Source organism: Lupinus angustifolius, chromosome LG15, assembly GCF_001865875.1.
Source record: "Lupinus angustifolius cultivar Tanjil chromosome LG15, LupAngTanjil_v1.0, whole genome shotgun sequence".
Classification (NCBI taxonomy): domain Eukaryota; kingdom Viridiplantae; phylum Streptophyta; class Magnoliopsida; order Fabales; family Fabaceae; genus Lupinus; species Lupinus angustifolius.
This window is the reverse complement of record NC_032023.1, coordinates 18,987,545-19,004,403: the sequence shown is the minus strand read 5'-3', so window position 1 is coordinate 19,004,403 and position 16,859 is coordinate 18,987,545. Positions and strand designations below refer to the sequence as shown.

General features: G+C 28.5%; 2 protein-coding genes across 2 annotated transcripts in view; one reads left to right on the top strand and one right to left on the bottom strand.

Annotated features, from left to right (window-relative positions):
- Window positions 3,833-4,604, bottom strand: LOC109327847 (indole-3-acetic acid-induced protein ARG7-like). Its single transcript, XM_019561022.1, has one exon. It carries the CDS (start codon window positions 4,546-4,548, stop codon window positions 4,051-4,053), a length of 498 nt encoding a protein of 165 aa, XP_019416567.1. The 5' UTR covers window positions 4,549-4,604; the 3' UTR covers window positions 3,833-4,050.
- Window positions 16,412-16,859, top strand: part of LOC109327870 — a 5,106-nt gene continuing 4,658 nt past the window's right edge. Inside the window, exon 1 of the mRNA XM_019561043.1 lies at window positions 16,412-16,676. Within this exon, the coding sequence (XP_019416588.1) occupies window positions 16,509-16,676 (168 nt within the window). The 5' untranslated portion in view covers window positions 16,412-16,508. The remainder of the gene's footprint in view (window positions 16,677-16,859) is intronic.

Sequence of the window (16,859 nt, the reverse complement as noted above, 5' to 3'; positions counted from 1 at the left end):
AATTTTTAAATATATGGGTATGAAACCTCTTTCCTTGCTATCACTCATACATTTATCCATTATAATTCTTTATAAATAAAAAAGGGGAGATTCTCTTGAAACTCTCTCTAGTACGCTCTTGTTCACATTTGAAGATTCTCTAATCCACTTTTGTCAACTAATAAGATATTGATGTGATGAGATAAAGTTTTACTAGATTTTCATATTAACAAAAAAAAATATGAATGGTTTGATTTTTATGAACAATACTTATTGGGAGAGATAGTTACACAAACCCGAAATGATTAGTTCCTTACAAAAAGTTAAGAGATACCACTATATAAAAAAAATTAGAGTAAATTAACTGACACCCCTTGAGTTTCAGTAAAATTATACAAATCACCCAGACCTTTTTAAAATCTACATAAATTATCCCTAATTATATATATACATTACATTGACTACCCCCGTAAGATAGATAAGTGTAATTTCTTAAATAAAAATGGTGACGAATGTAATTAATTCGTCATTAAGTCAAACATAATACTGTATATTATGAAGACAAATCCAAATAGTATAATAGTCGATGTTTATTCTTTATTTTGGCTAGTTACAATATAATAAGAGAGTAATTTAAACATTTCCTTAGACTTATTAATGTAGTTTGTAACGAATAAAAATAATAAATATACATCAAGTTTATACTATTTGGACTTGTCTCCACAATATAGCATATATTTTTTGACTTAATTACACTTGTCACTAATTTTGTTTAAGAAATTACACTTATATCTCTTACAGGGTAGTTTATGTAGGTTTTAAAAAGGTCCAGATTGTTTATGTAATTTCACTAAAACTCAGGAGGTGTCAATGTAATTCACTCAAAATATTATGTTTGCTAACTTCATCATTAGTTTATTTGAAAAAATAAATTATGTATTTGTGTTTGATAAAATGACTTATTTCAAAAGCTAAGTTTATAAGATCGTTTTTAATACACTAATTGATGTATTTATACCTTATAAGTAAGGGACTTATGTTATTCTACATCTATTAACTAATCTCACGAAAAAGATTATGATTATGGTTTTAAAGGTTTTGATTGTCTAACTTTGCATTTAAGTAATGCTTCAACGTTGGTGTTTTTTGGCAGATAGCATTATAGCAACTCTGTGATTTTAATTGTGCACTTACTCCACTCAAACCTGTAACTTATAAATAAATTCAATCCGAAATTTACATAATTTTTTTTGGTTTCCTACAAGTATCCTTGCACTGAAGATAATCTTGTCCGAGTCAGAAACATCTACGGCTACGTAAGACTAACTCTTCTCCCAGCGGACATTTTTTCCGTCCACAAAACTCGAAACCGAGACCGAAATTTACATAATTTGAAACACGAAATTTACTCTTTAATTAGAATATAATGTTGAGATAATTTCGTAGGAGTAAACTTGTTCAGTCAGGTTTATCCAAAAATCCCTTTTCAATTGACTCATTTCCAAACTTATAAAGAATGATTCCTCTTCTGCCATTTCTGGTCATGTAGTTCCTTCTTAGTTCTTAATGAAATCAGTTATTTGTCTTCAAATGGCATTCCCAAATTTGAAACCACTTGAGGTTTTGAGAAATGGTAAAAGTTAAGCTAAATAGGTATTCTGGGTATTAAGGTTACTATTGTATGATTAGGGTTTTCATAAATATGGCTGATTTGTTCCACTATGCACTAATGTTAGTCAAGAAAATAAAATTTAAAACTATTCTCCTATATTTTGAAGGAAAACATATCACCTGATTTAATTAAGTACGAGTCCATGTATCATTTTGGTGGTAAGGTGAATTCGATACATCGAGTAAATGAGAGAATTATGTAAATATGGAATAGATCTTCTATAATTCTTTAGAGATGGTGCTTAAAATCTTAAGTGCATTTAACATTTGGATTTTTATTTTGGTCACAAGTGGCAATTACATAATGATAAACATATTTTAATGATGATGAATCTGCAAATATGGAAGCAGCATGTGATCTCCTTGGTATTCTGCTACTGTTGCTTCCAAATAGAACTACTTTGGACTTTTTCTCAGCTTACTTCACGTGGACCCAAGTAAAGATATCATATGGGTGGTTGAATTTGGATCTAAAGATAGTTACTTTACTTCAATTCTATTGCAACTTGTTTGAATGGAATCTCTCTTGCATTTTGAATATCAGCATGTTTGATTTGCATGTAGGAAAAAGTACAGTTTCGTAGAGCAACTAGGATGTTATTAACCTTATAAATAATGTGTTTTAATGATAAGTTGAATTATTAATGAACTTACAATACATATTACAGTTGGCAGAAGTTTTCTTTAACCTAATAAGATTCCATTTTGTAGGACCTTTTTGTTTGTCTTTTGTAAATAGAGATCACATTTTTTTAAGAGTGTCTCATTTCATATTCTGGATCAAATAGATATTGTCACATAAATAATAAAAAAAATTAAAAACAAAAGTAATATTTTTATATTACTTGTTAAAATTTAATTGGTTCCGGAAAGGGAATAGAACACTAATCTCTATACCTCTTTTGTAATGATATAGTATCACTCTTAACTAGGACCAATTTCTTAAGTTTGACTCTTTACATGTGTATTATTTTGATCCTGAAATCAATGCAAGCACGAGCTCCATGAGAATATGTGATTTAGGAACCAATAACCCAAATAGCTAGTTCCTTAAGCTATTAACATGATATAAGAGATTCCACTATTATTGTGTGCATGAGAAAGAATTTATTGGTAGAGAAAAAATTACATCTTGCAAGGGATTAATAATCATTTGCTATTTCATTTGAGGACACCTTAGTGCAAGAATTATAAAATAAAATATAAAATATATGCTACCTAAGGTTGTGCAAATGGACTAAGATAAAAGGTAATAATTTTTTTTTATTATAAATCTTCAGTCTTCACTGAAACATAAAAGGCTAACATTGCTCACTTTTATACAAGAAGTTCTGTTTCCAAATTTGATTTTTGAGAGAAGAAAATATTTTAGAGTCATCTTAAAAGTGTATTTTATGACTTTAAAGTCTTCCCTTAGAATTCAAATATGTACCTTGTGGATCTCTAAAAGATTTAATTTTACATAGGGTGATTAATTATGTTGTTAAATATTACTCCAGAGTCCATACCTTTAAGGCTAACATAAATTGGCCTTTATGATAGAAGCATATCTTAAGCTGCAACCCTTTGACTCAATCATAGGCCATATATTATTTAGTTCAGGACATGTTTATATCTCCAAGGAAAACTATATTTATTTCTGCTTTGGAACTATATATACAATACTCTAATATTGGCTTTAATTGATCTTCAGCTCTCAGACTTCAATCGATGTTTTTTTATTCAATAATTGTGTCATACAGAAATTGGCTTTAAGTAAATTTGAAAATTGAAGGGAAAATGTTGCATTTATTAAAGTGTGAAGTATCACATTGTATATGCGGAGATGAGTAAAAAAACTTATAAGAAAAAAAGACACATGAAACTAATATCTTAAGGTTTTGGTTCAAGACATAGTGTAGCACTTGTGGTTTTTCATTCTTCTTATATCCCTAACAATAAAACTCTTAATGGTCGGAGGCTTCTCGATCTCAAAGGTTATTCAAGAACTTCTGCATAGTACTGCATGTACATAAGCACTATTTTCTAGTGTGTATTGAGATATACAAGAAGGTGGTCCTATTTATAGAATTCATAGATAATCAAATATAAATCTAATCATATCATAATACATCAAATTATATCTTAACAATATGAGATCTTTTATATAGTAGGATGTTATGTTTATTTGAATTACAAAGTATCACAGCTCTAAGAATAACACAGCTCTATAATATAATTGAGCCTTATAGTAACAGCTCTAGAATAAAAGTTATATTCTATGCATCATAGTAATTCCCAAATGGGTTATCTTACATATGACTATATCCACCATTCCTCACTCACTCTCATGCATGGATTAGCTTACATAAATAGCAAAAGAAACTAAAAAAAAATGGATAAATATGTTAGAATCTCAACCTATCTGCACATTGGACTTTGAGGTTGATGAGAATATGCAAGCTGGTTCGAGGAGCAGTACCCTATTATTTTTTCAACATTAAATCTACATTTCTGAGTAGATACTATCTTCAAGATAGTCTCAAACACAGATATTTCACAAGGAATTCTAAGAACACCAGTTTGTTCAAATCCAAATTCTTCTTCAGCTTCTCTGAGCAATTTGTGAAAGGCTTGATGACCCAAATATTCTGTTGGGATAACAAACCTCTTAAGCTCTATTCCAACACAAACTGCAAGGTACCCTTTTGGAACCATGTTGCATGATCCTCCATCACTTTCAGATAAAGAAAGTGTTCTTTTCAGAATGCTGGTTCTTTTATTGTTGTTGTTGTTGCTGCTGCTGTTGTTGTTACTTCTGCTTGTTTTTGAAGAGTTGGCTTTCTTTCTCCAATTCTTAAGGATCTGCTGAAGTCTAACAATTTGTTTGATCTTGTTAGATTTCTTTGAAGGATCCATGGGTGTAAGAGGTGTCTCTCTTTGAGGGTTTTGAGTTATTTGAGGTGTTTCTATGTGCTCTTAGAAACTAGCATTTGCTTGCTAGAGGAATGAAATTTGAACATGGTTCTAAGTTCCAACATTTGGTGAGGACTAAAGAGTTAAGCACTTGAGCTCTATGGTTTTTTGGGACTAACTTAACTCTGCCTATGTGGGTTGGTGCATGCCTCTAATTTATAGAAGGTTGATACCTTGCTAATTCTCAATATTTAAGGTGTGCCCAAAAGTTATTAATATAGGCATCATTGAAAGTGAATTTGTACTAACTAAATTTGGATTATTTTTATTAAAAGTGGTTTTGGTAGAATAAAAGTGGGTTTGTCATGAGAAAATTTTATCTTATCTAATAAATTATAGTTTTTTTGTTTAATCAAGATTATTCCTTCACCTTATGAGTAAGTAAATCATTTTTGGGTTTATAATTATCCTTTTTAATAAGCGTCGTTTCTAATAATCAAACATTTAACATTTCGATCTATCTAATGATCCAGTAAAATTTTATACCACTAAATCAATGTTTATTAGCCAGTTGAATCACCTAAGATATCATAGCTTTTAAATTAGTTTCCTTATTGGAAGTTACAATCTCACTGTATATATATGTGTGTATAATTACCACATTGTATATATAAAATGTTTAATAAGGATGAGAGAACCATCACTATTAAGGGCATTACGGTTAAAATGTAAAGTTGATTTTGGTGTATATGAAGGGAGAAGTAAAAATTTGTTACTTAGAAAACCAAGGTGGTTTTAGCTCCAAACCATTAGCGATATGTCTAAAATTACCAAACTCAATTTTGATGGCTGAAAATCAAAATCAATAGTTGAATTCTCTTAATGCAGAATATTTGAATCATGATTTGGATGTTTCTATGTCACATGCATAAGAAAAACAACAGAAACAATGTTGTCCAAATTACAATGAGTTAAAGTTGAAGTTGTGTCTCCCAGGTGTCGCATGTGAGTGATTAATGCAAGTTGAGCTTTCTTTGCATCACCATTCTTTGTTTTCAAAGTTAAATCCATATGGGTTTCATTAGTTTAAATCAAAGGGTGACAAGGTCTAGGACTTAGGTTTACGATCAAATTATCAATTATTAAACAATTTTTATATGTTTAGACTCACTCCTAGGTACTGTTTGATTTGGTTTTTTTAGGACCTGAAACCAACAATCTCAATACACAGAATAACAGTGTTATCAAGAGTGATTATTGGCCCTTGGTAATATAAGTACTTATTCATATTTGATACGAAGATGGTTACATATATTCAAGTATGAGTGAAAAATGAGTCTCATGTTGGATCCACTTGAGGTAATTGTTTAGGAATGATTTGTTTTGATATGTAATTGTTTAGGAATGATTCTTCATTCTTGTAGGATAAGAATTATTTTTATTAATGGAGAGACCGATATTTGATTTTACATGTTTTTAATAATAAAAGTGTTATTTTATTATATATATAAGAGCATAAAAATATTTTATTATATTATTATTTTATTTATATTTTGTAGTATTTATCTCTACGTTAATAAAGAATATCTTCCTCATTCTTCTCATAGTACTGAAATAACTTGAATTGTCCCTTCATGAGCCGTAGCCCGTACAAGGTTTCCATTTCAAAGCCCAAATTGTTTGAGATTAATTTATATGAGGAGATATTCACCTAATCTTCATTCTATCGATCAATTTTAAAGAAATTCAATGATTTTAATTAGTGAGTAGATCTAATCTATTAAATATTTATAAATTTATTCTTAAAATAAATGGATTCTCCGTTCTATTTGTATGTATATTATAAAAAGTTGTTAAGCCTATAAAGATTGTTATTATATCATGGAGATCAGGTAAAAATAATTGCGTTGAATACTATAGGAAGAATACATAATGTTAGGATTTCTATGTGCGCTACCCTGTTTTTGACTAATTTGTTCCAAACTTGAATTAGGACTGCGACAAATTTAAGCATTCATTCAAAGGTACAAAACAAATTAATATGGTACTTAGTGTGCTTAAATCCTCCTCAAATTATTTTAGCTTTTCTCGTTCACAAAAAAATATTCAAAAATTCCAACAAGTTATATGTGCAAAGAGAATATTGTTATATGTACTTATACTTTAAAGAAATTAATGTTAAATAAAGGCCACAAGAATCACTCTCTTATGCATACACAATGCACTAAACAGCCTGTGAAAAAGAAACAATATGTACACTAAGTGCAATTGCAGAAAATATAGGAAAAATGAAAAGAAAATATATTTCAGAGAAATATGTATTATCAAGAATAATGAACTAAGTTGTATTGAAAATGTATTGAGTGTCAATTACAACAACCATACATCTTTAAAATGTTAAGTGTTATTTATAGTTTCCAAATTCCAACTAATTCTAATTAACTTTTTATGCTAGGAAAATATACAAACTAACAAACTAAAATAACTCAAACTTCTACTAGTAGAAGTTTCTTTATTTTCTATAATTCACAAATTTCTACTAAACTTCTACTTGTGGAAGTCTCCTCATTTTCTGTTATTAATGCTGAAATTACATTATTGTAACAATTAAACTATTAATAATAATAAAAATACGCCTTAAGGAAGAGAGATTATAGCATTAAATAACTTCAAGGACTTGTATAATTAATGAGCCTTTAGCACAGAATGATAGAGAATCACAACTATTGTCCCATTAGTATACTATTGCATATATCACTTATATATGTAATTAGTTAAAACAATATATGGTCGAGGAAAAAAACATATATATTTATGGTTGTAAAAGTTTTTTTTTTACGGTGTATCATTAATTATTTATATTCAATAATTATTGACTCTTAAATATTAAACATAAGTATATACATTTATTTTGCTATTAAAAATCCTTGTAATAATAGGTATAAAAAATTTCATCCATACAAAATTTGACCTAGCTAGGTGTCAATAAAGATTGGCTAGTCTAATCATCTTCTACTCACAATTGGGCATGAAGTGAAAGTAGAGAAAGGCTGAGTCAGTTTTTTTGGAGTTTAATTCATAGGTCCAACTTTAAACTAAAATTCATATTACAGGTTCATTGCACTATGGAACATGCATGGATGAAAGTTATGAAGAAAAAGAAACATAACTACTACTCTGTCTTCATTTTTTTAAGAATGAAGTATAGAATAATTGAATTAATCCAAGGAGAACCACAAAAATGAAAGTCTAGCTCAATTTACATAGGTTTCATCACCATTAATTAAAGTATAATTAATCTTGGAGAAGTACATAAAGCTAATGGTGAATAAAAATCGACCAAAGATGACAGAATAAAGCAACTTTATCTTATACCTAAGAAGATTTTGAGTAGAAATAATAATAATAATAATAATAATAATAATAATAATAATAATGTAAACCAAAACTTGCCCTAACAAGCACGTAGGTTGACTATCTAAAGTTAATGGTGCTCGAATTCAGACCATAATGAATATTTAGAAATGGAGCTGATCATTTTTGTTCCAAATAAATAATAATCAAATATGAAGATGGGACTGAAATAAATTAAAATCCAGGTGACATTATAAAAGTATCATATTAGAGGTTCACATACCATGATCCACACTTTGCATTTTAGATTTTTATTTTGTATTATCTACCTTTCCTATTTAATAATCATTAATTTTTAAATATAAGTAATACATTATATTTTAATTATGTACAAATCTTTATATGACAATAAATATATATTATATTGTTTTGGATAACATAGGAATGCATAATGATAACAAAAAGATATTAGAATGGAAAAAGTATATTGCCTTTTCAACAATGGTGTGGATATTGTCTTGGAAAGAGACTAGGTGAAATATACATGTTATTAAATGTAATTTTAAAAGTTTAAACATGAAAAAACAAATGGACACATTTTGCATGTTTTGAGAGAGGTTTTATGAGGAATATTTTGTTTGAGACTAATTCTCAATAATTATTGATAGAGTGTCCTTATCATTCTTCTTACATCATCATATATGAAATATCTATTTTGACATGATTATTGAACATGATACAAATTGGAACTAAATATGAAACATGACCACATGACACCATATATAATATTAATTAAAATTAAATATATGCCCAAATATTTAAATTGATATATAATGTTTACCTATTTTTTAATGAAAATAATAGATTATAAATGCTACTTTACAACTTAAACATCTTAAAAATTGCAAAACAATAGATTAAATATTTTATTGGGACAGAATATCCTATTTCGTTAAATATGTGTCACATGATTATGAACATTAAGGTTGAAGGTGTCTAGATACAATGAGACCTTTATATAGGGATGTTGTGCTTCATAGAGTTAATCATAATGTTATTGTGTGGTATATTTCATTTTTTCTCTTTTACTTTTTGACACTAGACTGTAATAAAATTTGAAGTGGGCCTAACCCAATCTTTAGCTTCAGCCACCCATCATTTTTTTGGGCTTTCAGCCATATGTGCAGAATGAAGCCTAGCTATATTGAATAGGGAAGATCCAAAGCCAGCATTTCATTGCCAAGTGCCGAATATAGATTGGTTGTCCTCGATTATATCTCAGTCCAATAAAATTGGGACACATATTAAGGAATTTTGAATAATAAGAAAGATACGAGTTAATTTTTATTAAGTGTCAAATTTTATTGGAATAAAACAATGTTATAGACATAATTTTCGAGCCGGTGATTTTCATTCATTATTGCCTATCCCTATGTTATGCTTCCTCTAAATCACAAATTCTCATGGCATATGTTCTAACCAAGTCACCAACATTGATAAAGTGCAAAAATTGAACATTGTTAAAGTGCATGACAAAGGAAGAAGAATCATAGAATTCACAGACTTAAGCTTAAGAAAGTACACCACCATTACACTGGCAACAAATATTTATTTCCTCAAATAAGAATTTTAATTTGGTGATAAAACATGGTTAAATATATATGTATCATTAACTTGCTTTATGTGAATATATAGGTATATTAAACCCTCTCATAAAATATATTCATTAAGATGCAATTTTTATATTATTTCTAGCGACAACGAGTTAAACAAAATTTATAACCATACAGATCAAACTTCATAAAATAATAGTTATTTTGGGTTGGACTTAAGTAGCCGAAGAGAATCACTTAACCATAGCAATAGCACAAAAAATATTACAGAAAACATGTTCACATAAATAATGTCACAATTGTTATAACTTAAAAGTTCCTTAACTTTATAAACTTGTGTGTTTGTTGAATTGTTGAATTTGATGTATCCCCCATAGAATTGGGTGTTAAGTAGTGTTCAAACTTGGATCATGTAACATAACTATCAATTAAAACGAGAAAAATGAATGATACACTAACAGTATATAAAACTCGTATATCATTAGTGCATCTACTATCATTTATATTTTATCCCCTCAGATATCAAAATGTGACGAAGTTGAAACAAGTAACATGGAAGATTTTGTGCAGCCTTTATTTTGTCTATTGGTCTTGGAGCACTAGGCACAAATTGAACAAAAGTGGACATCATATATCCACTTATTGCAAACCTTTATTGCCCACCCACTTCTTGGAGCACCCCATTACATATTATGTGTTTGATTTGACAGCCCCTTTATTTGTCATTGATTTTTATTTGATTAACTTTACTGTTTTTAATTCCTCTATTGAACATATACACATTATTTGGAAGATATGAATCTAAAGTGGCAAATCATGCATACCCTCTTATCTAAGTATAAGGATACTCTTCATTCATAGAGGTACAAGTACTATAAAAAATAAAGAAAACAATAATATAGTACGACATTTTTATCCTTTTATATGCAATGAAATAATATTTTTGTCATTGAAAATATATGTAAAATTAAATACTTATCTCTTCATTAATGGAAGGGATTCTCGTTCCTTATTTGTCTAAACATTACTTTGGAAGAAAAGGACATCAACTCAAATCACAACCCTTATCCATGAAAGAAGTGAAAATATTATAAAATCTTCATGGAAATGAATGCAGCAAGTTTGTCATATAAAAACTGAACGTGTACTTCCTTTATGGATGTCCTTGCTCTTTAACTTGCTTTTGGTTCGTCTTTGACCAACTTTTTTAAAGTGTGAAATGATTTACAAATAAAACATTTATGCCTACGAAATCCATAAATTATTGAGCTCGACTTTAGAATTTAATACATATATACTTTACAATTTAATACATATATATATATATACTTCAGAATTTTATATATATCTATATATTTGTGTTTTATTATATCATTATATGCCAAAAAAGTATTAATGTATGAACTTTGCTATACTTAGGATTGGTCATCTGTAGGCATTTTGAGCCTAATTATTAAATTTTATATTTGTTTTGATTTTTCATTCGACTTCATAATATATAATGTTAAATTGGTTGAAATGTTTATAATTTTAAAAATGTGATAGTGATATAAAATTAGTATTTTTAATTTTTTTAGTTTTTTTGTACGTTTTATTAGTTTTTTTATATTTTAAAATGTTTAGATTGTATATTGGGCTGTTCGCAGATCCGCTTAATCCATATTTACGGCAGACATGACATGATTTTTAATGTCTTCTTATAAATGAACATGCTAATGTTCATCCTAACTTAGGTAGACATTACATGGATGAAGCATAGCGTCCCAAATTGTCAATGCTAATTATAAGTACTACCAATAATTTATGTGATTTTATTATTTGATCTATGAAAAACAGTTAAGTTTAACTTTGATTGGTAGTAAAAATACATTATCATAAGAGTTTATGCACCAATGAAGATATTAGTAAAAGAATTTAATTTATCAAGTAGTTATTAGTTGGGAATGTGAACAATTAGTATATACTTTTTAAACGCTATCTTTTGGTGTAGTTGTTGTTTATTTTCCTTTGTAACCAACTTAAACGCTATCTATGTCATTTGTTGTTGTTTTTATAAAATAAAATAAAATAAAGTTGTTGTTATTCAATGAATTTCATCGATGACTAACATTGTTTTTTATTCTTTTTCTCTTTTGAGTTTTAAAAGTGTACTCAATGAGAGGACTAAACTCCATGTGTACATTCAAATCCAAAATCATAATACTTTACTCAAAATTTATGTATCACAATTTGATCAATTAATCACATTCTAGGATTTATGTTCCACAACTTAATCCAATAAACTCATTCTAGGAGATAAAATTCCTCTTATTTTAAATGTTATATCAAGTAACAATGTATGTATTATTGTCTATAAACTTAAGTTAAAAGACACTAAAATTTAATATAATTGATATATAGATCACTAAATTCTTTAAGCATGAAGTTAAATGTGAGCAATTTTCATAAGAATAAAACAAGTATAGTTCACCATTGTCTTAATTATTATCACCACCCTCAGAATCAACATATGCATCATTATCATATTCATATTACTCATATGCTAATTAATCATTCTCATTAATTTAGATAGTGTTGTAATATATGTAATTAGATGGGTATCTCTTTCTTTTTCTCCCTTTTTGGGTTCTTCTATTGGTTAAGACCCATGTTCTATCACATGAAAGAGAATTGTTACAAGTAACTCAAACTTAATTACAAACAAAACTCATTATTCTCCCATGCCTTTCATTACAAACTTCATTACAACTTTACTACATCTCTAAACATGACACACGTGTTTATTCAACTAAGTATAGTATCTTAAAATGGTCCAAGATATGTAAAATGTGTGATGCAAATCACTAAACAAAAGGGCTCTCGTAACACCAATGGGTGAATAAGGTAATATTATAGGAAAAATATAACGTATAGTGTGAGTAAAGAGTGAAGGCACTTGCAATACCAACATGAGTACATGACCCATCTCATGGTTATTGCATGAAGGAGAAGGTGTTTACTTTATGAACAACGATACTCTTCATTAATGGAGATGCAAGTAGTTGTTTTTACACATATTTTCAATAGTAAAAATGTGATTTTATGGTAAACAAAGAGATAAAAATGTTATTACATGTTACTTTTTATGTGTTATTATGTGATATTTGTCTCTCCGTTAATAAAGATGATTTTTCCTGCTTTACCAACATTGTCTTGGTGTGTTGGGCCCACTTATCTTCTCACCTTCATCTCTATATTCCACAATTTCCAATGCGCTTACTAAGATTCTCACTCTTCCTTCTAATGCATTCCCTTTTCCATTATAACCTACTCCTAAGTCCTATTATTTTTTAACCCTAATGTCATTCTCCCTTTATATTAATTTATCATTTGGACAATTCTTTATGATTAATTTTGACATTATCATACAACGTAAAACTTATTGAATATGTGTTGTCTAAATAGAAGAAATATGAGTGATTTAAGATGATATTCTGAATTCCATTATTAAATTCTGATTAAGAGCATGAGTATCCCAAAATATTAATATTTTGCTCATCAAGCAAGAACAAACCCTGAACACAAAAAATGTTAATGTAAATTTCTTTTATATTGCCAATGTCATCGACGTTAATTAAGCTCCTTAATTATGTGAATTTTCTCAAGATCATAATCCTATAAAAATGATCAAAGGAAGTTAATAATATATAATAATCAGCCAATTATTCACAGTTCACTTTCATTAATCAACCTACACTCGAAATAATTGTAGAATATACAAATTAGGCAAGTAGCAAAGGCCCCGAAAAATCTGGAAGAACAAAAAAACAAAAGGTGGAAAAATAAAGTTAAGACATGCAATATTATCATGCTAAGTGAATACTCATTTTGGTCATTTTGGTCCTAGTCACAAAAAGCCCAACATAATTGTTTCAAAATAATTATTTCCTAAAAATAAAAATTATTAATTATGAGGACTTATTTCGAATTTAAATAATTTAAACGAGATATTTTAAATGTCCCACTTAATTTAAAAAAAACAACAAAAGATAAAGAAATGCAAACATATTTTAATTAAATATAAAATAGGTTTTTTAAACATATATCATTTTCATAAAAATAAATAAAATAAAAATACAAGAAAATAATTAAATTAAAATAGACCCTAAAAATCTATACTCATTTTCCACAAAAAAAGGGATAAAAATATTTGTTATTATTTTATTTTTCAAATTTATATTATAAAATAAATAAAAGATAATTAATTTTTTATTAATTTTATAATTAATTCGACTTTATAAAAAGATATGTAAATAAAATTCTAAATATCCCATTTAAATTCCAAATAAATAATAAAATAATTTTATTTTACTTTGTTTGAAATATAATTTTAAATAATTAAAATATATTCAAAAATATTTTTTATGATTTATTTCAGAATTTATAAAAATTAATAAATTTAAATATTATTTGATTATGTTTTATTGAATTTCAAAGTAAATAATAAAAGTTTAAAATAATAATAATAGTAATAAAACAACTACGTCAAATTTGACTTGATTGGGCATGAATGGTGGGTTTATCCCATAAAAATTAGTTTAGCAAATTTTTAGGTGATTAAGTTAGGTTAGCTTTTTATAAATAGATGGGTTTATGAAGTATTAGGGGTTCCAAAAAATAGGGAGAGAAAGCTGAAAAAAGAAAGAAATGTGAAAAAGTAAGAGGAAAAACAAATCTTAGAGAAGAAGCTTTCCATGTAGCTAGTCTCACTGTGTGCCCCGTGAAACCCTTCTTATGGGCACTCATAGAGCACCCACTAGGGGTGTTCAAATCCAGATCGGTCCAAAATAAAAACCACAAACCGATCCAAAGTAGACCGAAATCGCAAAAACCAAATCTATTTGGATTGTATTGGATTTATTTTTTAAGGACTGGTCGGTCCGATCCGGTCTTCGGTTTCACGTTTGGGATCCAGACCGATCCAGACCGGACTGATATTGTTAAGTATCTCCTAATTTTTACAAAAGTATTCGAGATAGACAGTGACACCGCAGAATCTCTAATTCCTCATTCCTAAATCCCTAATTCCTCCATTGTGATGAGGAAAAGTAAGATGTCAGTGAAAATAATTTTTCCTCATTCCTCCAGAATCACTAGATAGATGTCGAATGTTCACTGCAAAATCCTTAATTTTGTTGTTGCATTGTTTTTTTTTATTGATTGGATAATGGAATTGTTAAAAATGATTGGATCATTATACTAGTTAATATAAAAAAAAAAGACCGATCCAAACCGGACCGAAATCGCATATAATATTTGGACCGGATTGGATCGAACATCTTAATATAAATGGACCAGACCGGGTCGGACCGCATACTAATTATGCGTTTGGATCAGATGATTTTTTGCTTAAAAGCCGATCCAAATGGACCGCGAACACCCCTAGCACCCCGCCTGGCGCTAAACATAGCCACTCCACGGTCCAACCAATCACGGCGCGACAACCAGGCCAGCGTATCGCCCGTCATGTAGGCGCGACCACACGTGATCCTGGCACCCTATTCTAGCGTGGGATCATGCACAGTTGTGTATTTTTCATTCATGTACACCCACTTTTCCTTCCAATTATACGGCAAAATGTGGACTGGTGAACCCTGCACGCGTGTGTAGGGAAACGTAGCCTCCCCCAGCGTTCTATTTGTGTGACCGAGTGCACAGTACTCCTGCTATGATAGCCAACCAGAGACGGCCTCGTGTCTCCTTCCTACCAAATAAAGCTTTCAGGCCTCGTGTCTCCAGAGACGGCCTCGTGTCTGCTATACGCTGCTGTACATGTTAGATTATTTCTTCTTTAACCCAATTTTATTTTTGTTATCTGTAATATATATGTATGGAAAACATGAAATAACTAGCATGGTGTAATTTCAATTTTCTACTTTGTTCTTAAACTTTTTGATTTCTATAAAAATATATAATTATATATAAGTATGTAACTACCACAAACCTATGAACTACCTCTCTAGCATTATAATAAAACAAAATAAAACTTTATAATATAAAGTATCTCCAAAAAAATATAATATAAAGTATATTTAATACAAAAAATATATTCTAATTCTCTAAAATAAAATATATAAAATTTGAATTAACATTACAAAAGTATGAATGTGGGTTACACTAGTATTAATAACAACATTACTTAATCAATATATAATAATTATTTTGCAATAATAGACAGAAAAGTATTAATTATATTTATTTTTTTACAAATAAAAATTTATTTTCATTGGTAAATAATAATACTAATAAAGAAAAATAAAAATTCATTTAATATAGTTACCACATCAACAATTTTTTATGATTTTTTTAAAAAAGATTAAGTAAACTTTTCTCTCTCTCATTAATAGAAAAGTTAGTACCTTTTTAAAGAAAAAAAATAACTTTTAATAACTTGATTAATTTCTAAATTAATAAAAAAAATCTATTATAATTATTTTCAAACCTTTTTATTGGGTTCACCTTTTTAACGACTTATTTATTTTTACCAATAAATCATTTTAAAACTTAGAATTATTATCTAGATTTCCTAGAGCATTTAGGGATACGTATGAGCAAAACTTAATCTTGTTGGACACAAAAATAAAAAATAAATATTTTTTTATTTAATTAATGCAATTAGCTAGAATATTCTTTTGTTACAGGCAGACGGATGTTAATACATTCATCGATCCGTAATCGACTCCCAAACCTATATCAACAATTCAAAGTATGACAGAGTTAAAAGATTTTTCTACATTTTTTTAGTAGCAATTCTGCGTACCCGAAAATGGATAACTTTGAGCAAGTCCACCTACATTCTTTCTTCATATCTATATAAACCATAGTTGGCATGCCATAGAGAATAGAGGGATATCAAATTTTAACTTAGATTGCTTTCTTAAGGCACAAGTAGTGGAAGTGCAAATAATAACATATTTCAAGAAATCTCTACCTAGGTAGCACTTTCATCAAGCAGAGATGGAATGGAAAAAGTGTTATTTGGATTTGATATTGGTGCCCTTGGGAGTTTTAATAACCATTGGTTATCATTTATGGTTGTGGTATAGTACTAGAACTCGTCCACATTCAACAATCATTGGCATCAATTCTAGTGCCAGAAGAAATTGGGTTGCTGCAATACTCAAGGTGCATATCTTATTTTATTTCCTATATCTGATATGTTTTTAATTTAATATTCACCATTGTTTCAGTTTGATGCATGTCATGATACCTGTTTTTTTTTTCTCAATCATTTATTTGACTCATCTATCTAACCCATTAGATTTAAGAAAAAATGAATGTCTGATATTTGAGTATAACTGATATATA

Bases quoted from the DNA above. Each gene is read 5' to 3' on its own strand.
- LOC109327847 (XM_019561022.1), bottom strand. From the start codon at position 4,548: ATGGATCCTTCAAAGAAATCTAACAAGATCAAACAAATTGTTAGACTT.